Below are 26446 nucleotides of genomic sequence, written 5' to 3' on the forward strand. Positions count from 1 at the left end.
ATGGCCAGTAGTGTATAAGAACCATTGTGGAACTTCGCCATAAGGATAACCTCCAGACAAAATATTTCTGATTAAGAAAGAAGCAGTTTACTAAAATAAACGGCTTTTGGGGGAAAAACAGCTAAACTTACTATCAGACAGAAGCATTAATACGACTTTAGGATTAGTAAAAAGACCACTGTCACATGAGTGATTGTTAAGCTTAAGACGAGTCTACAGAACGCAGTGACAGCTCAAACAGCAAACCCAAAATATTCTTGGTTGGACTGCTATTATCTAACCTTTTGCAAACTAAGTGACTACAAAGAGCTCAAAAATGGTTCAAATGGTCCTGAGCACTATGGGACTTAACATCTGTGGTCATCAGTCCCCTAGAACTTAGAACTACTTAAACCTAACTAACCTAAGGACATCACACACATCCATGCCCAAGGCAGGATTCGAACCTGCGACCGCAGCAGTCGTGCGGTTCTGGACTGAGCGCCTCAACCGCGAGACCACCGCGGCCGGCACAAAGAGCTCCCAGTGGGACAAAAAGAATAAAAGCCTTGGCTATCGTGCAATGTGTAATGGTACTTGAATTACGTAACCATTATGGTACTTCACCTGAACCTCTCGATACCAGCAATATTTTACTGTGTTTCTGTAAAGTAGTTGACAAACTTCTGAGACAACATTCAGATTTGATTTCATTAATGTAGAGGTACTTTGATACATCGATATGTTTATGTTGCAATGATATTATTCTTATGTGTATTCTTTCTTATGTCACTATGATCTCTGACGTACTTGTAACTCTGATTTTTGGGCGCGTAAGCGATTATTAGTTAGTTGTTAGAGTGTCGGACCTTGAAAAAGTCAAGTTTTGGACGTCATGTTGGAAAGACGCGTATTGTAGTCTGCTTATAAAATGTGAACTTTAACAGTGAGGAAGATGTTTTCAAGTATGTTTTGTACTGTGAAGTGATGTTTTGTGTGTTACGTGCTATCGCAACAAAAGCAATAAAAAAGAAGTGTAACTTAAATTCGGAGTGCTGATTATTTTTTTTTTTTACATCACCATTGTGCTAACTTTGAAAGGTGTAATCTTGTGAAGCGCATCTACAAAACCTTTGAATATAGCAGAATAAAACCTAGGCCTTTTTGCATCCGAGTTTGGAATCATCACCACCTAGATTTTCGACGATTGAGCCATGATTTCACAACGAGACCAGCGTTGGAAACACGAAAAGATGAGTGCCTAGTTTATTCATTATTACATGAAATGACTTTATTAACTGTGCTCTAATTACACCTGCCGCATAATAACTTAGCTGTTGCCCGAAAATGCAGTATTTAGCAGCGTGAGCAACACAACAATCGTTATTAAATTTTGACCTTTGTTGTGGTAGGATTGTTAGAAATGGTAACTTGAATATTGGCTCGACAGTTCTAGTCTTACACAGTTCCCAACTGCAAGACGGGATCGTGAATAGAGAAACCAAGGGCTGCATACAATCCAGTATGCTATCTTCCTACGCATGAGTCCTAGAGCGACACTGGAAGGGAAATTAACTGTAGTTGGAGTCAGGATGGGTGGCGGTCAAGTTCAGCCTTGTTCCGTGCATCTACGTCACGCATTCTCCCACAGCCAATGAGCGTTCAGTCGTGTTCCGAGGGCTCTGCTATGAATGTCGTAGCCAATGCGAGCATTAAACGTCATCGTCTCGAGTTATTTAGCGAATTTTTATTCCATTTGTTGCGAGCTGGCACGGTTGACGATTGTGATAAGCGACAAGCTCAGCACAATCAAACAAGTAACATAAACTGCAGTATATACGCTTCCTGCACGCGCATGCGCTTACCGCAACCATCGCTTGGAACCGACAACAGTGTCTCCGTCCGTGGCACGAACCGCCATCGTTCGTGGCTGCGGCTATAGTGGGGTACATGCAACCATTTTATGTATCGTGTCCATTGCATGGCCGTCAGTGCAGGAGTGCATCTTGAGATGTGAAGTCTTTTCTCGTCTTCAAAACAGACTGACTGCAGTATTAATATGACACTACGTTCGCCGGCCGTAGCGACCGAGCGGTTCTAGGCGCTAGAGTCGAACCGCGCGACCGCTACGGTCTCAGGTTCGAATCCTGCCTCGGGCATGGATGTGTGTGATGTTCTTAGGTTAGTTAGGTTTAAGTAGTTCTAAGTTCTAGGGGACTGATGACCTCAGAAGTTAAGTCTCATAGTGCTCAGAACCATTTGGACCATATTTTGACACTACGTTCTGTACTTGCAAAAGAATTAAGAATCCGTCATCGTCCTTGACTGAATTGGAATATTTTCTTTGCGGAGAATTGTATAAAACGTTACTGACTACGTTACAGGTGATTTATGATCTGCACATTTAGTTTAGAACCATCGATTCCACAGTCTTAAATTATTTCATGTCTGAAGATACTGAGCTACTGAAGGTTATATCCTATAGCTACTTACTTTGATTGCCGAACTATACTGTAATGTGGGACTAGCAACTGCTGACTTCTTTTGACACTACTTTCAAACTGTTGGCTAAAAAAAGAAGAGGAAGATATTACTTCACTACATGCATCACTTATGATTCCCTTATGTGATCGTCAGTTGCACTTTATTTTTATTCCATACTTAAAATTTTGAAGGCGTGTCTGAATAGCAGCAGTAACGATGAACAAAAAATGTGTGTTGCCGATATTATTGTGATTTTTTGATGGCTGACTGGGTAAATTTTAGTCTGGAAACTGATTCGGCCACTAATCCCTTTTTCGTTCATTTCACCTATGGCTATGATCTTTGCGTGCGAAAAATGCGAAGCTTGACAGTGTTTCGGATTGCACATTAAAAAGGTATCAGGGGAATTTTTTTGTCATTAGTGTCATTATTAAACACATCTTAAGATTCCCGACATGAAATGTTATGGAGTCGCATTCCAATAATTCACTTCAATTACTGATGAGCAGCACGGTAATTTGTTTTCTGTCTTTGAAGGAGAACAACGCTGCAAAAATACTTATGCTCATTTGCTGCAGGTGTCTGAAACAATGTACCATCATATGACACAATGGTAGGGTGATAAATGCCTCCAGTGTAGTCAAAATAGTCAAGAATGGAGTCTCCGACCGTCTCTCTGGAAAGAACCTGGAATCTAAAGACCTGCGTTTCACTATCGCGGCGGTTCTGAGAAAAGTAAATATCAGTCGTTAATCAGTTCGCAAACATCTTACACGACGTTTTAAAAATGACGAATTTCGCCGCTCGCTTGGCACATAATTCTTCTCAATCACTGAAAGCGCTCAGCGAACAACGCGGAGATGTTGAGCTAGGTTCGCTCAATCCAGTTGCCTTCTTTAGCCGCCTGGTCAACACTGACAAGCGTTCGATTCATCATTATAACCTCGAGACAAAGAAGCGATGCAATCGGTGCAAACATGCGGACCCTCATCGGGCAAGGTAGTGTTTTTTTTGTCGCACTAATACGTAATAGCTGTCCACAGTGGTTGCTTCTGCCACACTGCAACTCCCCAACTTATCCTGCACAGGAAACACTAACACTCGCTTTCAAATTTTGCCTCATCCCCGTATTCTCCGCATGCAGTGACTTCTTCCTCTCTCCTGGGATGAAGAAATCCTTGCATGCCATGGACATCCGGAACGACACCGAGGTGATTTCCAAGAGGGCACGTTTCCGTAACAGTCAAAATGCAGACTTATACAACCTTTTCTGTCAAATTATTAATCGTTGGGGAAACTGTCGCATTGAACGGAGATTATAATGTATAGGATTACTCTGTCACCACGCTTCATGTTGGCAGCTTGGTTTTCTCGAGGTAATAATCAAAAGGTTGCGGTTACTCCTCGGATAAGATATGGCTGCTCTACACGGGAGGTGAAGTTTACTCCACCCACGCCGCTTCTCACGCTCAATGCCGGTTACTGAAGAATTCTCCACACAACCTACTAGTCATTTGCCGCATCCCCTCTCTACATATACAGCAATACTCCGAAGCCATCTTACGTTGAGTGGTGCAGGATATTTCTGGTGTCACAAACTGGTCCCCCCCCCCCTCTTTTCCCCTGTTCCACTCGCGTATGGGACATTGAAAAAAAAAATTGTTATCAATAGGTCTAACTCGTCAACAGGTATCTATATTAGGTCTAATTTCTCGAATTTCCTCGACTTGGTCGTTTCATGAGATGTATGTGGGAGGAAGTAACCTGTTGTCTGACTCTTGCCGTAAAGTAATCTATCGAAATTCAAATAGTAAAGCTCTCCGTGACGCACAACGCCATTCTTGTAGCATCTGCGACTCGAGTTTGTAGAGCATCTCTGTTACGTTATCGCACGGACTACACGATCAGTTCGTCATTCCACCGGGAAGGAGGTACACGGATGCTGTTGTCTGTAGTTCAACCATGCCTAGATGGTCAATACCGCGGTTTGATCGCGTCCGCATTGTTACTTTGTGCCAGGAAGGGCTCTCAGCAAGGGAAGTGTCCAGGCGTCTCGGAGTGAACCAAAGCGATGTTGTTCGGACATGGAGGAGATACACAGAGACAGGAACTGTCTATGACACGCCACGCTCAGGCCGTCCAAGGACTACTAACGGCAGTGGATGATCACTACCTACGGGTTATGGGGCTCGGAGGGACCCTGACAGCAGCGCCAGCATGTTGAATAATTATTTTAGTGCAGCCACAGGACGCCGTGTTAAGACTCAAACTGCGCGCAATAGGCTGCATGATGCGCAACTTCCCTCCCGGCGTCCATGGCAACGTCCATCTTTGCAACCATGACAGCATGCAGCGCGGTACAGACGGGCCCCACAACATGCCGAATGGACCGCTCAGGATTTGCATCACGTTCTCTTCACCGATGAGCATCGCATATGCCTTCAACCAGACAATCGTCGGAGACTTGTTTGGAGGCAATCCAGTCAGATTGAACGCCTCGGACACACTGTCAAGAGAGTGCAGCAAGGTGCAGGTGTTTGGGATGGCATTATGTGGGGCGACGTAAGCCGCTGGTGGTCATGGAAGGAGCCGTAATGGCTGTACGATACGTGAATGCCATCCTCCGACTGACAGTGCAACTGTATCGGCAGCATATTGGCGAGGCATTCATCTTCATGGACGACAATTCGCGCCCCCATCGTGCACATCTTGTGAATGACTTCTTTCAGGGTAATCACATCGCTCGACTAGAATGCACTCCGTCGTCAGGCCACAAGTGGCCCATCGGGACCATCCAACCGCCGTATCATTCTCAGTTGAGGATGCGGATAGGAGGGGCGTGTTGTCAGCACACCGCTCTCCCAGTCGTTATGATGGTTTTCTTTGACCGGAGCCGCTACTATTCGGTCAAGTAGCTCCTCAATTGGCATCGCGAGGCTGAGTGCACCCCGAAAAATGGCAACAGCGCATGGCGGCTGGATGGTCACCCATTCAAGTGCAGGCCACGCCCGACAGCGCTTAACTTCGGTAATCTCGCGGGAACCGGTGTATCCACTGTGGCAAGGCCGTTGCCACATCGCTCGACTAGAATGGCCAGCATGTTCTCCAGACATCAACCCTATCGAACATGCCTGGCATAGATTGAAAAGGGCTATTTATGGACGATGTGACTCACCAACCACTCTGAGGGATCTACGCCGAAGGGAGTGAGACAATCTGGACCAACAGTGCCTTGATGAACTTGGATAGTATGGCACGACGAATACTGGCATAATCAATACAAGAGGACGTGCTACTGGGTATTAGAGGTACCCGTGTGTACAGCAATCTGAACCGCCACCTCTGAAGGTCTCGCTGTGTGGTGGTACAACATGCAATGTGCGGTTTTCGTGAGCAATAAAAAGCGCGGAAATGCTGTTTATTTTGATCTCTATTTCAATATTCTGTACATGTTCCGGAACTCTCGAAACCGAGGTGATGCAAAGCTTTTTTTGGTGTATGTATATTGTAAGCAGTAACGATCCTATCACATTTCCTTGGGGTACTTTGGAAATAACATTTATATCTCCCTCCCTTTTCCCTTCTTACACTTTCACCCGTCTCATTTTCCACTACTAACTGTGATACGCACTGTACACTAATTTTGCACTTGGCCGCCCTCTCAGTGTAGCACTCCAAGTGGCCGCTACTAATTGGGATGAGTCTTGTACAGCTGCTAAACCTCTGGCGCCGCTCTCCACTTGGCGCCCTAGGCGACGGCTTGTGTCGCTTGGAAACCGGCCCTGCTCACGCCACCAGGGTCTTTATGACGGGATTCCCTTGTCTGGCCGCACCTTCCTGCGAATGGTGACAAGGAGTGCGCGTTTAGTCCTACCTCGTGCCGGAAGGACAACCAGCGTGTGGGCACTGTCAACTGACAGTAGGGCTGCTAAACGTCACATACGGTTAGAGATACCCCGTAGATGAGCGTTTAAAACATTATGGTGTATCGACATTGTATGGGACAGCAAAATCCCATATTCAATATTTTCCCGATAAGTTACTCTTGTCCGTGTATTCATTTGCCGAAATTGCATCAGAGTTGGGCCGATATGTTGCTGATCAATATAATGATGTATGAAGTTGTCTTATCACATTTATCGGTTATCGTGATACGTTACATCCCACTAGCCGGCCGGTGTGGCCGTGCGGTTCTAGGCGCTTCAGTCTGGAACCGCGTGACCGCTACAGTCGCAGGTTCGAATCCTGCCTCGGGCATGGATGTATGTGATGACCTTAGGTTAGTTAGGTTTAAGTAGTTCGAAGTTCTAGGGGACTGATGACCACAGATGTTAAGTCCCATAATGCTCAGAGCCATTTGAACCATTTTAGCCATCCCACTACTTTTATCAGAAAATGCGTTTTCATTGAATTTGCAGTTGTAGCGTAAGTTATTTGTCAAAGAAACTTAACAACTGTGTCTACGTACTAGCAGAAGAAGAAGGACACGACGCGCCACGTAGGAATTGTGTGAATATGACGGAAATCGTTATATGTTATGTGCATGTACAGACAAACAAATGATTGTAATTTCAGAAAAGTTTTCCGTGATTTCTCTAAATCGCTCCAGGCAAATGCCAGGATGGTTCCTTTGAAAGGGCACGGCCGACTTCCTTCCCCATCCTTCCCTAATACGATGAGACCGATGACCTCGCTGTCTGCTCTCCTCCCCTACAACAACCCAATCCAATTTCAGGAAAACTTTGTGGTTTATTTAAGAGAAAGAACTCCATCAATTGAGCAAGTCAACAACGCGTGCTCCACCTCTGGTCATTAAGATAGCAGTTGTTCGCCTTGGCATCGACTGATGGAATTGTTGGGTGTACTCATGAAGGATATAGTGCCCAGTTCTGTCCGACTGGCGCGTTACTTTGTTAAAGTCCCGAGCTGGTTGGCGAGCTCTACTCACAATGCTCCAGACTTCCTCAACTAGGGTGCAATCCAGCGACCTCGCTGGCCAAGGTAGGGTTTGGCAAGCAGGAATACACGCAGTAGAAACTCTCGCTGAGTGTGGGCGGACATTATCTTGCTGAAATGTAATCCCGAAGGCTAACAAAACGAGCGTAGAAGACCGTCATCCCGCAATGCCATGAGGGTGCTGTGGATGACAACCAAAGGGTTCCTGCTATGAAAAGAAATAGCACCCCACATTATCACTCCTGGTTGTCGGGCCGTACAGCGGGAGACAGTCAGCTGTCCGAGGCGTCTCCATTGACTGGAGTAGAACTGATCCCTGATGACCAGCGAAAATGTGTCTGGAGACGCCCCGGACAGCGGTGGGATACCAATCTGACTGTCGCTCACCGTACGGCCCTGTAGCCAGCGCTGCTTTTTCACAGCAGAAACCCTTTGGTTGTCATTGAGGACACGCTTACAGCACAGCGGTACGTCGATGATATCCTATACCCCGTTTTGTTGCCCTTCACGGCAAGACATTCTGGGCTTACATTTCAGCCCGCCCACACTGAATGTATCTCCCCAATTAAGAACGTCTGGAGCATTATGAACACGGCCCTCCAACCTTCACGAGATTCTGATGATGAAACGCGCCAGTTGGACAGAATTCGGCACCGTATTCGTCAAGAGGACATCCAACATCCCTATCAATTCATGCCAGGCCGAATAACTGCTTGCATAAGGATCAGAGTAACTACTTTCATAAGGATCAGAGTTGGACCAACACATTATTCGCTTGCCCAATTTGTGAAGCCATTTCACTCCAATAAATCACCCAATTTTTCTGAAATTGGGTATGTCCATCGCATCTACCTGTTTCCGTCCCATTCACATAATTCCTTCGTCTTTCGTCTTTGTTTGTTTTTTAAGTAGTTTCCTTCAGATTATCTAATTCCAATTACACCTCCGAACCAACAAAAATTACGCGTCTGCAATAGCCATCAACTGTCAGCTGTCACGATTGTTGCGTTTCTTTTCTTCTTTTGTCAATAACGACACAGAAGTGGACTCCGTTCAAAGGTGTGCTGTAAGAAACCTAAGTTTCTTGTAGCTTTTAAAATGAGAAGTTCAGATAAACTTGAATTATAGTTACAGTAGTCAGGAATTTCTGGAAACTCTAAAAATGAGAAAAACTTTCTGCCTAAAGCAAACACGATTTTATTAGAGATTAGTCTCACGATGGAATGATCTAATACGAAGGATAGTCAATAATTCTGTAGACAAATTAATGTAGAAATGTAACAGTTTGTAGGAGTTGTACACGACTTTACGTTGGCATCACTGGGATGCCCTTAGAACAGCTGATTCGGGTAAAAATTGTTTTGCTCGTAACCTCATTACTGCATTTGACGATGGCGTGTTCGATTCTAGTCGCCGCATTAGCTGAACAAAATTCAGTGATACTTCTATTGTTTTCAGAAGATGAAGAACCGTCTACTATCTTTTCTTGAATAATTTTGTATGGCAGAAGTTGTAGGAACCAAGGAAATTTTTGTTCAGTGGGCAGAGCGGTTCAAAAACGGTCGAACCTCAGTGACTAATGAGCACGTTCTGTCCGGGCAGTTGAAGCGTCAGCTCCTTCGCCTGAAGCTCGCACTGACGGGGTTATTCAAAAAGACCGGTATGTTACAGTTGAACATAGAGCATATAACATTTGCCGCAAATGTTGGAACAAGTCAAAACGTTATCAGTAACAAGCTCAAGTATAACGTGGGTCCCGAAGGAGTTAACGGAACACCACTAGCAAAGAAGAGTCAGAGTGTGGACAGACTTGAAAGAACGCTTTTCATACAACAAGATTTTGACGTGTAATGAAACTTGGATCCACTATTTTGAACCAGTTTCCAAAAGACAAAGCATGGAATGGAAGCACGCCAGCACACCTATCCAAAAGAAATTCAGAACTCAATTATCAGCGGGAAAATGTTGATCGTCCTTTTGGAATGCCCAAGATGTATTTAGTGGTTTTTTGGAGGATCGGTGTACAGTACAGTACGTACTACTCAGACTCTCTGATCAAGTGGAGCCAGCAATGAAAACATCGCGGATCTCACAGAAAAGGCGGAGATACGACATTGCTGGCCCACATCCCAGTTGGCTCAAGATACCATTGAAAAAAAAAATGGGTTGGGAGACAACCAACTCATCCTCCCAGCAGTCCAGATTTGGCTCCTTCGGATTTTCGGTTGTTTGGTCTACTGAAGGAAGCACTACGTAGAAAGTTGTTCAGCAACAACGACGGGGTGAAAGAATTTGTAAGAAAGTAGCTCCATGAAAAGTTACGACTTCTTTGCATCACGCATATAAGACAAAAAACTAGTTCATCATTGGGACAAGCGTACTAATATTAGTAGGGATTATGTAGTGAACTAGTAAAATATTTATTTTGTACAAACACTGTTTTGCTTACATCAATTTGTCTGTATAATTATTGAATTCCCTCGTATGTTTGTGTTTAATGTCTAAATTTTGAACTGTTTAGTAAGAGCTCTGCAGTATTTACACGTTGAGTGCCTAATTCACTAACTACTGTACACCGATTACGGTAAACTTTCTGTTTAGTACACAGCACAAACCCTTCCCTAAATAAAATTATAACCATCGGGGTAAAAATGTGGAGTTACGATTGGTGTTCGTAATTGGGGTATTGTAGAAGTTGGCAACCTTAGCTCGCACCGACGCTACAGCCAGAGTTACCAACATTGGCGTTCTGAACACGTCAACAATGAGACGGCTCATGTTTACCTCAAGGTCTACGCTACACCGGTTGCGCATGCGCTCAGCGCACTTTCCTCTTATCGTGGCTCAAGCGCGCTTTTGGTCCGCACACAATGCTAGACAGCTGGTAGTAGTATTCTGCCCTGCAAGACAGCGTTATCGGCGTACCTGGAGCCTCTCCCTGAGAGTATGGACCTCGTGCTCGGCGTCGAGCAGAACCGCGAGGCGCGCCTCCAAGCGCGCCTTCTCGCTGACCACCTGTTGGTACTGCGCGGCCAGCTGCTGCTGCTGTTGTTGTAGCTGTTGCTGCTGTTGTTGTTGTTGCTGCTGCTGCTGCTGCAGGGCCAGAGAGCCACCCTCGACGTCCACCATGCTGGGCCCCGAGGGCTCGGCCGCTGCGCCGCCCTTGGGCCCGGCGCCGCCGCCCGCGCCGCCCCCGGCCGAAGACGCCGCGTGTCTGCCGCGAAACAGCGATTTCAGCTTCATCATAATAGCACAGCCCAAACACACAAGGAACAAGGAAACCCCGACGCTCACGGGCTCACACAGTAACAAAACCGAACACGCGCACAACTCCTCCGTGGTGTCTGAGCACAGAGAAAACTTAAATCGAGTTGTATTAAAACACAAGAATGTTACTCTTTTTTATGTATGACCACACAGTCACGTCAGCACATTAAAAACTGTCATGAACATAGCGGGGACAGAACGACACCTTGGATGCGCGAAGTATTCCAACTCGTTTACGCGACCCTATCTCTTCGAATAACAACTCCCAATTCCCGGAGCGCGCATCATTCGACTGCCCCAGCATCACTGAAACCAATCCAAGCGGAATGTCAAGGTGTCCATAAGAGAGAGCTTCACATTACTAAATGCCGACACAAGATCCGGATACTGTTTGTACCACGCAACTAACTCTTGACATCAGTAATGATGCCTCGTAAAGACAGACTGAGAGCGGCAGTCACTTGGCGGGTACAACGAAATCTTTCAAATCGATCACCTGTCAGTCCAAACGCTTGATCGCTGTTCTCCTCTCCGCAACAGCTTTGGAGGAACACTGTCAATTCTTACTGTCAGATCCTACCAGTAGACACGCAGATTTCTCCACATAAACACGTACACTTTTCCTCCGCTATTCGGCCATGCGCGTCTGTTACTGATGAAACACGGAACACTGCTCAGTCCATAACGAACACGGAGAGCACCGCGCACACCCGCAAAACACAGCAGTCAACTTTCGCCGCGGACTGCTCATACGAGACTGGAGTCAGGAGAGACGAGGTGGTGAAGAGAGAGAGAGAGAGAGAGAGAGAGAGCGCGGTAGCTACAGAGTGGGGGTACCCACGGCATTGGTAGGGGGAGGGGCGGGACGCGGGGCTCTGCCTGTGCTGACCGTTATCATTTCAATGCCAGGCTGGGCTGCGCGGCGTTGCCACGCGCACGCGCAAGAGGCACTACGTCTCACCGGCGCGGCGGTCGGATCGCGAGCTACCAGACGAGACCGTCTCTCCACTGCGTCCTCCGGTCTGTCGCCCACGCTTCAAAACGGCGCGGCGGCCCGGCCGACCTTCGCAAGGACACCTGCGTGCGTTCACTGCCCCGTCCGAGATGCCTCTGGACGCCGACCTACCGGCTGAAACACATGCACACACCTGTCGGAAAAGAAATCGGCAAATAAAGGGTACAGCTCACTCTTCAAGCAAAAGAACGATGAGACTGGCAGTGACAAATCGCGACAGGCTAGATCTGTTTCATATTACACGAGGTACTGCGCCCGGAATGGTGCTGTTTAGTCATGGAGGTATCGCCGGGATAGAATACCTGCTGGACAAAATAAGCGGGGATATTTATCAAGGAACATTAAAGATTAAGGACACGCACAATACACGGAAAGGTAGAACACAGGGAATGATGGAAACGGTGGGACGACGCTTCGATCTGCTCTTATTTGCTGAACCTCCCACAACTCAGTAAACATAAATGAAATATTTTCATTTCATCCATATTTTGCAGCTGTGAACGTGACTGTATTCAGAACACAGGAAGTTAAAATAAAAATGCCTTCAGTCACAACTTTTTCGTGTTTTATGAAGTTATGCGATGCATTTCGGATCATTAGATGCAATTCGTGTAATACATAATTTACATTTGGTATAGAGTTAGGTGAAATGCATATTCCTGCATATTGCTGTTAAATTTTACATTTTGTATTTCATGAATAGTGTGCGGAAAAATGTGAGAAACAGTGGAATAAAAAAGTTAAAAACTTGACCGTACAAACAAGGAAGAACATTTTTAACCTTTTAATGTCACCATACCTTGGTTCATTCTTTCTGTCATCGCACATCACGTCACTCAAGGCGAGCATTTGTTAATGCACTTTAAAAACACTTCTCATATATAATTTAACGTTTGATCATAGATGAAGTTTATCAAGTAATGCTAGAAATGTATTACGAAGTGGACATATGCAAGGAATAAATTTTAAGGTCTATAAAATTAGTAAGTAACTGTGGCTAATGAAATCTGTGTTCATTTTTGATTTTATGGAGGTATATTTGCAGTTGTTCTAATAGATTTAGGGTCTTACCATTGGCTGCATTGTGTAGTATCATTAAATTTTTCCTATTCCGTTACATTACAGTATTATTAAATTATTATTCCTATCCTGTTCATGATGCGTTTGGTTTCTAGCATATGGTGTGTAATAACTCATTTTTCAAGCAAGTTGAATGAAGTGTTTCTAAAATGTGTAAACTAACATGTAAACTTATGTGATGCGATGCGATGCGATGTGCGATGACGGAACGAATAAACCAACGTAAGCTGACTTTAAAAATTTTCTTCCTGCTTTACTTGGTACGTTTTCCATTGCTTTTTCCACTGTTTCTCACATATTTTCCGCACCTGATTCACGAAATACAAAACCTAACATCTAACATTCTCAGGAAAGAAACATGCGTTCCACCTCACCCAAGAACAAATGTAAATTTTGTATTACTATTTGTACCTGACGATCGACCTCAGAGTCCGAAATGCATCGTACGAATTAATGACACACGAAAAAATGTAACTAAAGGCATTTTGATTCATACCTCTATCACAGCTCCCGTAGCTGTGAAAGAACCGGCAACCACAACCGTAACCCCGGTTAGCAGTTTAGTACACTGATACCCAAAATTAAAGCAACAAACGGAAGTTTTGGAAAGTTGTGTTTATTTTGCCACAAAACAGTATAAACAGGTGATTGCAAAGTAGAAACAATGTAAAGAATAAAGAACGTGAACTGCAACACGCAGAACAGTAGACGAAAATGTTCTTCGTTTTTTACAACTTTAACAGATTTGCACACACATTCCGACAACTGGTTAACGTGCTCACTATGGGGTCTGACCACCTCTGGCAGCAATAGATGTCTGACAACGACGGCGCATGGTGTGAATAACGTCATCAATGTCATGTTGAGGCAATTACGTCCACTCTTCCTGCAGAGTAGCTCTCAAGTATTGCAGAATGGATGCAAATGCTGGCGTGATGCATCCCGTCACCCTAGTGCATCCCAGACAAGCTCTATGGGATTCAAATCGGGAGAGCGAGCACGCCACGCTAAGCCATGCGTATAGTATCTTTCGTCTCCATGAAAACATCAACCACTGGTCCTCTATGAGGTCGAGCAGTATCAAATCTGGACGCACAGTACCTCGCAACAATCGTACACGAGGTTCCAAGACCTCTTCACGATACCTGACAGCAATTAAACCTTTCCGATTGACTCGTACAATTTCATGAAGAAGTGTTGGATTGGTCAACATAATCCCTACCCATAACATTAGTGATTCTCCTCGATATCTGTGTCTTTCATAATGTTCAGGTCTCGAAATCGTGTTCCACATTCCCTTCAGATGCGAATCGCTCTCCTGTGAAAAGAACATTGGGCCAGTGTTCGACTGTCCAGGGTCTGTGAAGATGTGTCAGAGGTACACATACAGCAGGCCTCCGACAGTAAAGACCACTCTGCTGAAGCCTTCTGTACACCGTTTGCATCGAAAAAATACGTCCAGTAGATGCTGCGAGGTCAGATGCCAGTAGCTGCGCAGCACTAAGGCAGTACGGTCGTGCCCTTACAGCCAAATAACGGTCCACTGTTACTGATGTCTCACGTGGTCGGCCCTGCGCTGGTCTTCGGGATACAGTTTCGATCTCTACAAACTGTCGTCACATCGGAGAAACAACAGAACGATTCACGTTAAGCCATGGGGCCACATGAATTTTGCGACTGTCCTGCTGCCATTCTCCCTATTGCTCTCCATCGCAGAAAAGTCTGGAAAGCGTTTTCTCTGTGCCATATTGCACAAACTGTGACTGTGGACGCAGCGATTGTGGACGTGGAACTACCCGGCAAACACTACTCGGTTCGATACGTGCCCTGGTGTCATCGTTGGCGTGGTTTTCCGTTGACCGCATTGCCATCTTCCGTGAAGGACACGATCCTATGGCCATCTGTTGACAGTTTGTATGACTATATCGTGAATTGTACACAGCACGGTTAAATAGCGGTTTGTTGCTTAATTTTGGACACCACTGTAATTCAGATGTGGTGACTGCCGCAGCCACAATTACACTACTATCCAGAATAGGCAAGATATTGCAGAACAAATTTTTTTCAACGTACTCCGGCAGCACGGAAGCGGTATATTAGTTTTCGAACGTCGTTTCTGTTTAACATCTTACATGCATTGTAAATCTACAATGGAAATTTAGGAATACACCGCGTGTATCTCTTAGGAGAATTCCCAGATTGAGCCCCGAGTTTTGTAATACAATGAAGACATACAATTAACTATACTAACACTGGTTGCACATCAGCATACAGGAAAGCTAGATCTAGGCTTCAAAATGATGTCAGTTTAAGATTTTACATAGCGTCCAGAAGAAATGAATAATAGTCCAGTAATCCCATTTCAAAGCCAACGGAGGGGATGAATCATTTGTTGGCCGAGGGCAATCGCGCTTATCATTTTCTGTTCAAGTGACGTGGAGCGAGTAGCGACAACATAGTGCTAAGTTCAAATATTTACCTGTAAGGGCGAACAGGAAGCCGCAAATACTGCTGATGTGGTTAACAAGCTTCCTTCTGTGGTATCGCCCCATTAAGGACCCAGAGCCCGGAATTACGATTAACATAAAGCCGCATTTACAGTGGATCTGGAAAACGTGCGTGTTTGCAACATTGTCTACATTATCGGCGAACCTATCTCTGTCTGTTCACATCGCCTGCTGCGGCAAGCCGACGTACAAATATTGGGAAAGGAGTGAGACAGGGTTGTAGCCTCTCCCCGATGTTATTCAATCTGTATATTGAGCAAGCAGTAAAGGAAACAAAAGAAAAATTTGGAGTAGGTATTAAAATCCACGGAGAAGAAATAAAAATTTGAGGTTCGCCGATGACATTGTAATTCTGTCAGAGACAGCAAAGGATTTGGAAGAGCAGTTGAACGGAATGGACAGTGTCTTGAAAGGAGGATATAAGATGAACATCAACAAAAGCAAATGTAGTCAAATTAAGTCGGGTGATGCTGAGGGAATTAGATTAGGAAATGAGACACTTAAAGTAGTAAAGGAGTTTTGCTATTTGGGGAGCAAAATAACTGATGATGGTCGAAGTAGAGAGGATATAAAATGTTGACTGGCAATGGCAAGGAAAGCGTTTCTGAAGAAGAGCAATTTGTTAACATCGAGTATAGATTTAAGTGTCAGGAAGTCGTTTCTGAAAGTATTTGTATGGAGTGTAGCCATGTATGGAAGTGAAACATGGACGATAAATAGTTTGGACAAGAAGAGAATAGAAGCTGTCGAAATGTGGTGCTACAGAAGAATGCTGAAGATTAGATGGGTAAATCACATAACTAATGAGGAGGTATTGGATAGAATTGGGGAGAAGAGGAGTTTGTGGCACAACTTGACAAGAAGAAGGGACCGGTTGGTAGGACATGTTCTGAGGCATCAAGGGATCACAAATTTAGCATTGGAGGGCAGCGTGGAGGGTAAAAATCGTAGAGGGAGACCAAGAGATGAATACACTACGCAGATTCAGAAGGATGTAGGTTTCGGTAGGTACTGGGAGATTAAGAAGCTTGCACAGGATAGATTAGCATGGAGAGCTGAATCAAACCAGTCTCTGGACTGAAGACCACAACAACAACATTTATTGATATTCTATGCCATGCTATGTTATGTTTGATGATGACGATGAATTTGCTGTAGTGGGGACTCCATTAATAATACTCCGCAATACAAGCAGGCGAAGAGAAAGACTCAGTCGTCGGTGGACGTAAAAGCACTACAGAAAACGAGGAGAGAATAACATACTTCGAGAGCTGAATTTGGAATACGCCGCTGGTTTTCTGAAATTCACTAGTATGCTGCCGTCTGATTTTAAATTCTAACAAATATGACAGAGCTATTTGTTTCAAAGAAAGACACAAATTTCAGAAAAGCAATTCCTGTGAAGCAAAGATTTGCTGTATTTGTGCAGTTTTTGGTAACTGGATATTCCTTCCAAAGCCTTACATATTTATTCCATGTTTCAAAGCCAGCTATATCCCAAACAGTTGCTGCAGTTCGCGAAGCTTCGGTTGTAGGATTGCGTAAAGACAGTTCAATTATGCAGGTAGCATCTAAGTATATGAAAGGATCTTGATTGTCAACTCCCACAACCTCTCGTACAGCAATGCCAAAACTTTACTAAAGAATGACGCGAGGAGATATGCAGCTGCCGATCAGCCCGCCGCACCCACGCTCACTGACGTGTATGCATTCAGTTGCGCCTCAACGAGGACACCACTGTTAGCAGAGATCTCAGTTTCTTTTCAACGTCAGTGGTGCTACAGTCCACACAAATTGTATCTAACAATACAGCCTTCATTCGCTAAAGTGCCTATTTTAATGCTAGTTCTGTACACCTCTGAAATTGTCTCACGAAGTGCACACCAGGGTCACAGTGACTCTCAATTACTTGTTGGAGAAATTGTATGAAAATAGAACTTTTATAATGAAATTGGACTTCATAAGCTAATCGCATTTTATTTCACTTCTGTCATGTACTTTTTCATCGAATATTCTTAATCATGCATCCAAAATTCGAGACTGAGTAAAAACTGCCATGGAAGCTCTTCAATGGCGAAACTTGAAAGTGATCCGATCTAAAGACTTTATTTGCAGTTTAATGAGATGAAAATGCTATTCATTTAATGAAACGGACATATTACACGGATAGTTTAAAGTGTTCTCAATCATACATAAAATCAAAAAAATGGTTCAAATGGCTCTGAGCACTATGGGACTTAACATCTTAGGTCATCAGTCCCCTAGAACTTAGAACTACTTAAACCTAACTAACCTAAGGACATCACACAACACCCAGCCATCACGAGGCAGAGAAAATCCCTGACCCCGCCGGGAATCGAACCCGGGAACCCGGTACATAAAATCATTCATTCATTTTTTCCACTCTCTCTGCATATGGATTTCAATGTTATAGGCCTCTGGCCGGCCTCTTCTGTTAGGGACATTTGCTCCAACGATAACTATTCTCACTGTGGCGGACTGTATTTTCTTCATCGCTGTCGGAAGATTCGGCAGACTGATTAGTTTCGGCAATGTCCAGAACTGCCGCAGGAGAATCACCTTCAAAATGACTTTGACGAGGAAAGTCACCCTCGCAACTGTTTCTTCTAACAATGCTGCTCATACAACATCCTCTGTTAGTAAATTATCATTTCTCTACGCGACATTTTCACGATAGGACAGTTAGACAATGTGTACTCCAAGGTCACAGTGACCCTTCAAAAACTATTTCTTTCAAATTAATTACAAAACGATGTCTCAAAACTTCGAAAGTCTATTCTACAGTAAGTCTCACTCACCGCTGAATTTATATTGGTGGCAGTGTGGGCTGTGTATGTACGGTAGCGCACGTACTTTAACAAAACAACGCAGTGACCCTTGTGTACTCTTCCAGGGTTAAATATGCATGATGTCATTTCGAATCCTAAGGATAGATTTTTAAGCGTGTTCTGCTTTTTACAGCGTCTATATGTGTTCTCTGTTCAATCATAGTGACTTTAGGAAATTGTAAAAACCAGAGAAACTGAAGAAATATTAACAGGTCCAAAATGTCATTGAGCAGAATCTAATTTCAAAATAATTTTTGTGACTGAAGGTGGAAGTATTTTTTGCCAATAATTTCCAAAGAAGAATGCATACTGATGAACAAGTTCGTTTCCCGTCATTGCCCTTTCAAAGCATACATTTGTTACAGATTAGTTACTTACATGTTCCATAACTCCTAAACAACTCTTTTTTCGAAATGATGAGGAACCAGTCACTTCATAGGTTCGGTGTACATGATTAGTGTTAACCCTAATGAACACATTACTTTTAGTCTTACTCAGTCATCTACACTTAGATTATTTTTAGCTTTTTAATTTTTTATTTAGTAGACGTTCGTCAATGGAATAGGAGGAGACTTCCACGAAAAATTGCCTGTGGGATATTTTAAGTTATTCGACAAATGAACAAAAATTTTTGTCGCTGCATACTGATCTTTATGAGACACTGGATAACGAAGGTCATTTTATCCGCTGGTGTTGTAGGTGTGGACATCAGTATTCTTCTCAAACTGAGGGTTATTTATGACTAATTTCTTTAACGAATGTATGTGTTGCGATGTTGCAGTTAAAATGCCTAACTCCTCGAAGAGGTACCTGTATCAAGATTGCGGATGAGCACATTTCTTACTGCTAGATTTTGTGCAATGAATACTTCCTAAGTGATGAGTTGCCCAGAAAATTATTCTAAGAGTTTATTGGATGCAAATACACAAAATGTAAGGAGGTTGATTAGTTTGTTTCAAAGGCTAGCAATTATATGAAGAGCATAAGTAGTTGAGCTTAAGAATTTGAAACGCAGTCTCGCGTGGTTCTTCCGGTTCAAGTCTTCATCAGTATGTACACCCAAAAATTTGGAGTATTCTACCATATTTCTTGACTTGTTCATGTGCTACATCAACTGTTGGTATGACACTTGTGCACAACTGAACACAACGGTGTTTTTTTTTGTTTTTTTTTTTTTGTCAAAATCATGAAAGTCCATTTTCAGAGAACTACTTAGTAATTCTTTGAAAAACAACATTGTCTTCTATTGCTTTTGTCTCTAATACGATTTATTACAAAACTAGTGTTATCTGCAGAAAGTGTCAATTACGCTAGTTGAATGTTACGGGGAGGGCCATTCTCATTTGTAACATGAGTGGACTCAAAATTGAACCCTGTGGGACTTCGTGATTTCTCCCCAATCACTAAAATTTTCTACCTTTCCAACATAGTTTGAAATATTCAGCACAACTTAATGTATTAACTGTCATATATGTTTTTTCTCTAGCATGCTGCTACAATAAAAAGTAACCATCGCTCTGCCGTGCAGTGTAAGAACAGAAGGTATCACCTCAATGATAAATAAATTGAAATAATTTGAACTCACACTATATAGATGAAACTGGCACTACACACCCTATCTCCGCGGCTAAATTAAAGAGCTATCTGTTAGGCAACTCCTCCTACTGCACTGAAGACTATCTTCACAAAGACTTTTATGATCTAGGCTAGTTTATAATTAGAATTAGTGCCCCAATACATTGATTTGATTTCACGATGTTGCACTTAAATAAAATGTACATCTGACTTCTTTCCACATCGCAGAGAGTGCTCTCCATGGAATGCGACTCACTAGTGACATTACTGATCATCCTGACCTCCATAAGTAAGTAGAAGGGAAAAAAAGCCCGAATGCCTTGTGCAGTGGGAAGTACTGCATGTACCATGCACTCCACAGCGTTTTGTAGAGTCTGGAACGTACAACGACAACAGCAGAAACCGTAAGCAACGTGGCGACGGCATATCTTCCTGCAAACAGTCTGAAAGGACAACCTGTCAGGCCGGTAATTGCTTAGCTCCACAGCGTGGCGGTCGCTATGGTTACCCGGCCACTGCGACAGCAGCTGAGAAAAACAGCCGACGGGTAGCGACGAAGTGCTCCGAACCTCTCCTGTGGGGATTTCGATTACTGCTGCGCCGACCTTGAAGGTGGTGACAAAGGGAGCGATCGGTAGGGGAATCTAACAAAACGACAGGCACAGGCAGACCACGGACATCGTTTTTCAGTGCTCGCACTGCCAATGTGTAACAAGAATGCAACAGGTACCTAAAAAACCCTGGGGCTGAGCGAAAAAAAAACACACAGTGCGGCAGAAAAACTGCAATGGTCACGAGTTTGCGCACAACACCACAAAGATACAAAAATGACCGAATACGCAAGGCAAGTTCTGTTACCACATAACTAAAACAAGAGCAAATACACTCAAGGAACATCACTGGCAAAGATACTGATGTTAGTAACGCTGGAGAAACAGGCTCAATAGATGATTATACTCAATACTTACAGCTGTTAGCTCCGATTTTTAATCATAATTTAACTACAGATCCCTTGAAAAAAATACTGTGCCCAATGGCAGGCAAGCCTCTTTAAATCATGATAAATATGAAACTGCACATTCCATGACACAGAAACGTAGCTATAATTATGCCACAACATCAATCAGCCACCACTGGAATCACTCGCCTCAAAAAGTATCTGTATGTGACAGTTTGTAATGATACGAGGAGTGTTTTTTGAGTAAGTACGGTTTTGAAATTAAAAAGACGTGCTAATATATCTCAATTTTATTTTTACATGAAAGAATGTACCTTAATCTACGCACTGACGCCATTACAATCTGATTCTTCCTTGTTTACGCTGTGTACTGAGTGTTTATAATGCCTCCGATAATCTTCAGTCCCGCCGACTGTGAAGTACGGGCTGTTAAGTCTTAGTGCTAAAGACCTAAAAGCGATCGGTATTCATAGTGAGATCTGTGCAGTTTACGGAGAAAACATTATGAGTGATGGAATAGTAAGAAAGTGGGTGAGAGCATTTATAGATGGCCGCACAAATGTGCATGATGAACAACGGAGTGGGCCGTCCTTCGGTAGCTAATGAAAGTTTGGTGCAGGCTCTGAGCACTATGGGACTTAACATCGGAGGTCATCAGCCCCCTAGAACTTAGAACTACTTAAACCTAACTAACCTAAGGACATCACCCACATCCATGCCCGAGGCAGGATTCGAACCTGCGACCGTAGCAGTCGCACAGTTCCGGACTGAAGCGCCTAGAACCGCTCGGCCACCGTGGCCGGCAAGTGTGTGGTAGCCAATCCAAACAGGACTCACGGGGATGCTTGATGTCTACAAAGGAGGGCGGCACGTATGATCACAGGTTTGTAGAACTCGAAACCAAGGCGTCACGCAAATACTAAAAATCTACAACTAGCAGATGCTTGCTGATAGTAACTAGTCTTTCGCGACAATAAATTGTTTCTAAGTTCGGGAAGAGCAGAGGTATTCTTCAGCCGCCTCCCGTAAAGAGAAGGCTAGACTAATAACGACGCGCACAGAGGCATTTAAGCAGTCTATTCTTCTCGTACTCCAGCCGCGATTGGAATACAAAAGAACACTACCATGTGGAATCACGTTAAGTACCCTCTAGCGCGCTTTACTGTAGAATTTAAGTACAAGGGTGGTTTGATAAGTCTGGTAGATAAAATAAAAACAAGAAAAAATGTTTGTTTCGTAAACAACACCCCTTACTTCAAGACATAACCTCCTCTGAAGGATATACATTTGGTACAATTTTACTGCCGCCAACTTACATTTCGCGGAAAGACCACAAAGATAAGAGAGATTAGGGCTCGTACAGAGGCATATAGGCAGTCATTTTTCCCTAGTTCTGTTTGGGAGTGGAACAGGGAGAGAAGATGCTAGTTGTGGTACGAAGTACCTCCGCCACGCACCATATGGTGGATTGCGGAGTATGTATGTAGATGTAGATCCTCCAGCTTTTTCATCCCATAGGAAGTTATGTTCTTTCAAACTAGCTAAGGTTCAAGCTGGAGAATTTGGGGCTGCCAAGTTTGTTGAATAGGGTGGTCGAGCAAACAATTCAAAGCGCAATTTTCCAAGCAATCTATGAGGATAATTCCTTGGGAATCCAAAATTGTTTCCTCGATGCACTTTGGCCGTCGTTTTGAGTACCGTTTGGCAGGCGTGTAATGATGTGTGTGTGAATTCCTAAGAGACCAAACTGCTTAGGTCATCGGTCCATGTAATGATGGTACCAGGTTTCATCAAGTCACAAATCGGCGCAAAAAGTATTGCAGATTGCGATTAAACAACGCCAGACATTGTGTTGTGACGGATACAGTTTTGGCCGCCTACTAGCAATAGCGGCACCCACTTCGCAGACAGCTTTTCAAAGTCTATTATCCGTGTAGGATATAATGCACTCGCTCTGTTGAGATGCGTACAGTCTCAGCAATATCACGAATTTTCATCTGGCGGTCTCTCATTACCACATCATGGGTTCTGCCACTATTTTCCTTTGTTGTGACCTCAACTGGGCGACTGGAGCGCGCTTCGTCTTCAGTGCTTGTCCAATCTAGTTTAAGTTCATTAATCGAATAAATAGTTTCCAATGATGGTGCAGTCAGCGTGAACTTCATCAGTTTCTGTTCTGATTTGTGCGGCAGCCCAACAAATGAAATGAAAAATTTCAATAACACCACGAAACACGGTTTTCTCAATTTTCAGTCGCAGCTGACATACTGATCAATTAAGACTTTGACAACAGTGAACTGTACGCTACAGCTTATCAACCGTGAAAGCTAAACAAAACCGTTCTATTCTATCATCGAAATTTGCCAGAATTATCAAACCACCCTCGTGTAGAAATAAAAGGCTTCTGGGTTTCACTAAAACATAGCCTTAAGCTCACCACATTCTCCTTTCGTCCGGCAAGATATTTTGTAACACCAGATTATTTCAGTAGGCACGCCAGTGACAAACTCTCCCCCCCCCCCCCCCCCCCTCTCTCTCTCTCTCTCTCTCTCTCTCTCTCTCTCTCTCTCTCTCTCTCTCTCTCTCTCTCTCCCAGCACCCAACGTCCCTATTGCAGTCACTTCGCCGAGTCAGACATGACCTCCACGCGGCCCGCCGACGGGAGTTCGTTTCATTCAAATCGTTTCGTGTAAGCCTGAAGCTGAGCCGCGCTAATAACCCTGCCATCGCCTGCTTGATTAAATTCTCCGCCGCAGACTTCCAACCCAGTTTCCAAGTTCAACGGCCTCATTGCGCCGCGCCCAGAGAAACGCTCGTCACATCAATTTGATAGCACACAGTGGTTTGATAACCTAGCGTCGGATACCGTACAGAAACTCCCATTTCATGCTACTTTTCTTCTTGATAATCTACTTTATTTCCTGCCATTCCTGAACATAATAATTAAGAGTTTGAAAACCTCATCAGGTATGAATGTACCAGATGCACTAATCACGAATGGAAATCGAAACATGAGTTGATGTCAAAGGATACTAGAAAAGTAATTCTTCAAGAAATTACCAATAACCTATGTTTTGAACACGGAAGGTACACTAGTTGAGGAGGAAGGTAGAGAACCTGTTTCCGATGCTGTTCACGATGTACAACGAGTAAGCAGTAAAGAGAGTCAAGAAAAACTTGTGACACTGTAATTTTGTCATAGACGGCAAAGAACTGGGAAGATCAGTTGAACGAAACAGATAATGTTTTTCGAAAAGAAGTTATAAGGTGAACAACAGAGGTGAAACACGGGTAACTGAATTTAGTTGAATTGAATCAGGCGATACTCAGCGACAAATTAGGAAATGAGACGCTAAAAGCAGTATGAGTACGTTATTTTGGCAGGCCGAAGTAGAGAGGAATATACAGGGTGATTCAAAAAGAATACCACAACTTTAAAAATGTGTATTTAATGAAAGAAACATAATATAACCTTCTGTTATACACTCCTGGAAATGGAAAAAAGAACACATTGACACCGGTGTGTCAGACCCACCACACTTGCTCCGGACACTGCGAGAGGGCTGTACAAGCAATGATCACAAGCACGGCACAGCGGACACACCAGGAACCGCGGTGTTGGCCGTCGAATGGCGCTAGCTGCGCAGCATTTGTGCACCGCCGCCGTCAGTGTCAGCCAGTTTGCCGTGGCATACGGAGCTCCATCGCAGTCTTTAACACTGGTAGCATGCCGCGACAGCGTGGACGTGAACCGTATGTGCAGTTGACGGACTTTGAGCGAGGGCGTATAGTGGGCATGCGGGAGGCCGGGTGGACGTACCGCCGAATTGCTGAACACGTGGGGCATGAGGTCTCCACAGTACATCGATGTTGTCGCCAGTGGTCGGCGGAAGGTGCACGTGCCCGTCGACCTGGGACCGGACCGCAGCGACGCACGGATGCACGCCAAGACCGTAGGATCCTACGCAGTGCCGTAGGGGACCGCACCGCCACTTCCCAGCAAATTAGGGACACTGTTGCTCCTGGGGTATCGGCGAGGACCATTCGCAACCGTCTCCATGAAGCTGGGCTACGGTCCCGCACACCGTTAGGCCGTCTTCCGCTCACGCCCCAACATCGTGCAGACCGCCTCCAGTGGTGTCGCGACAGGCGTGAATGGAGGGACGAATGGAGACGTGTCGTCTTCAGCGATGAGAGTCGCTTCTGCCTTGGTGCCAATGATGGCCGTATGCGTGTTTGGCGCCGTGCAGGTGAGCGCCACAATCAGAACTGCATACGACCGAGGCACACAGGGCCAACACCCGGCATAATGGTGTGGGGAGCGATCTCCTACTCTGGCCGTACACCACTGGTGATCGTCGAGGGGACACTGAATAGTGCACGGTACATCCAAACCGTCATCGAACCCATCGTTCTACCATTCCTAGACCGGCAAGGGAACTTGCTGTTCCAACAGGACAATGCACATCCGCATGTATCCCGTGCCACCCAACGTGCTCTAGAAGGTGTAAGTCAACTACCCTGGCCAGCAAGATCTCCGGATCTGTCCCCCATTGAGCATGTTTGGGACTGGATGAAGCGTCGTCTCACGCGGTCTGCACGTCCAGCACGAACGCTGGTCCAACTGAGGCGCCAGGTGGAAATGGCATGGCAAGCCGTTCCACAGGACTACATCCAGCATCTCTACGATCGTCTCCACGGGAGAATAGCAGCCTGCATTGCTGCGAAAGGTGGATATACACTGTACTAGTGCCGACATTGTGCATGCTCTGTTGCCTGTGTCTATGTGCCTGTGGTTCTGTCAGTGTGATCATGTGATGTATCTGACCCCAGGAATGTGTCAATAAAGTTTCCCCTTCCTGGGACAATGAATTCACAGTGTTCTTATTTCAATTTCCAGGAGTGTACATCATTACAAAGAGTATTTGAAAAGGTTTTTTTTTCACTCAAAAACAAGTTCAGAGATGTTCAATATGGCCCCCTCCAGACACTCGAGCAATATCAACCCGATACTCCAACTCGTTCCACACTCTCTGTAGCATATCAGGCGTAACAGTTTGGATAGCTGCTGTTATTTCTCGTTTCAAATCATCAATGGTGGCTGGGAGAGGTGGCCGAAACACCGTATCCTTAACATACCCCCATAAGAAAAAATCGCAGGGGATAAGATCAGGGCTTCTTGAAGGCCAGTGATGAAGTGCTCTGTCACGAGCTGCCTGGCGGCCGATCCATCGCCTCGGGTAGTTGACGTTCAGGTAGTTACGGACAGATAAGTGCCAATGTGGACTCTCCATACAGTTGATTGTGGAATTTGCAGCTCTCTGCTAGCTCTGCGAGTCGATTTTCCTGGGCTGCGAACAAATGATTGCTGGATGGGTGCTACATTTTCATCACTCGTTCTCGGCCGTCCAGAACTTTTCCCTTTGCACAAACACCCATTCTCTGTAAACTGTTTATACCAACGTTTAATACACCACCTATCAGGAGGTTTAACACCATACTTCGTTCGAAATGCACGCTGAACAACTGTCGTCGATTCAATTCTGCCGTACTCAATAACACAAAAAGCTTTCTGTTGAGCGGTCGCCATCTTAGCATCAACTGACGCTGACGCCTAGTCAACAGCGCCTCAAGCGAACAAATGTACAACTAAATGAAACTTTATAGCTCCCTTAATTCGCCGACAGATAGTGCTTAGCTCTGCCTTTTGTCGTTGCAGAGTTTTAAATTCCTAAAGTTGTGGTATTCTTTTTGAATCACCCTGTACAATGCAAGC

At 44.5% G+C, this 26446-nt stretch overlaps 1 protein-coding gene across 2 annotated transcripts in view; it reads right to left on the reverse strand.

The window, feature by feature from the left end:
* Positions 1-26446, reverse strand: part of LOC124546000 (cytospin-A) — a 947875-nt gene that overhangs the window by 83211 nt on the left and 838218 nt on the right. For both annotated transcript variants that reach the window (XM_047124972.1, XM_047124971.1), the window contains exon 4: positions 10345-10633. In XM_047124972.1, coding sequence (XP_046980928.1) covers positions 10345-10633 — 289 coding nt within the window. The remainder of the gene's footprint in view (positions 1-10344; positions 10634-26446) is intronic.

The sequence above is a fragment of the Schistocerca americana genome, chromosome 8 (genome assembly GCF_021461395.2).
Source record: "Schistocerca americana isolate TAMUIC-IGC-003095 chromosome 8, iqSchAmer2.1, whole genome shotgun sequence".
In the NCBI taxonomy this organism is placed as follows: domain Eukaryota; kingdom Metazoa; phylum Arthropoda; class Insecta; order Orthoptera; family Acrididae; genus Schistocerca; species Schistocerca americana.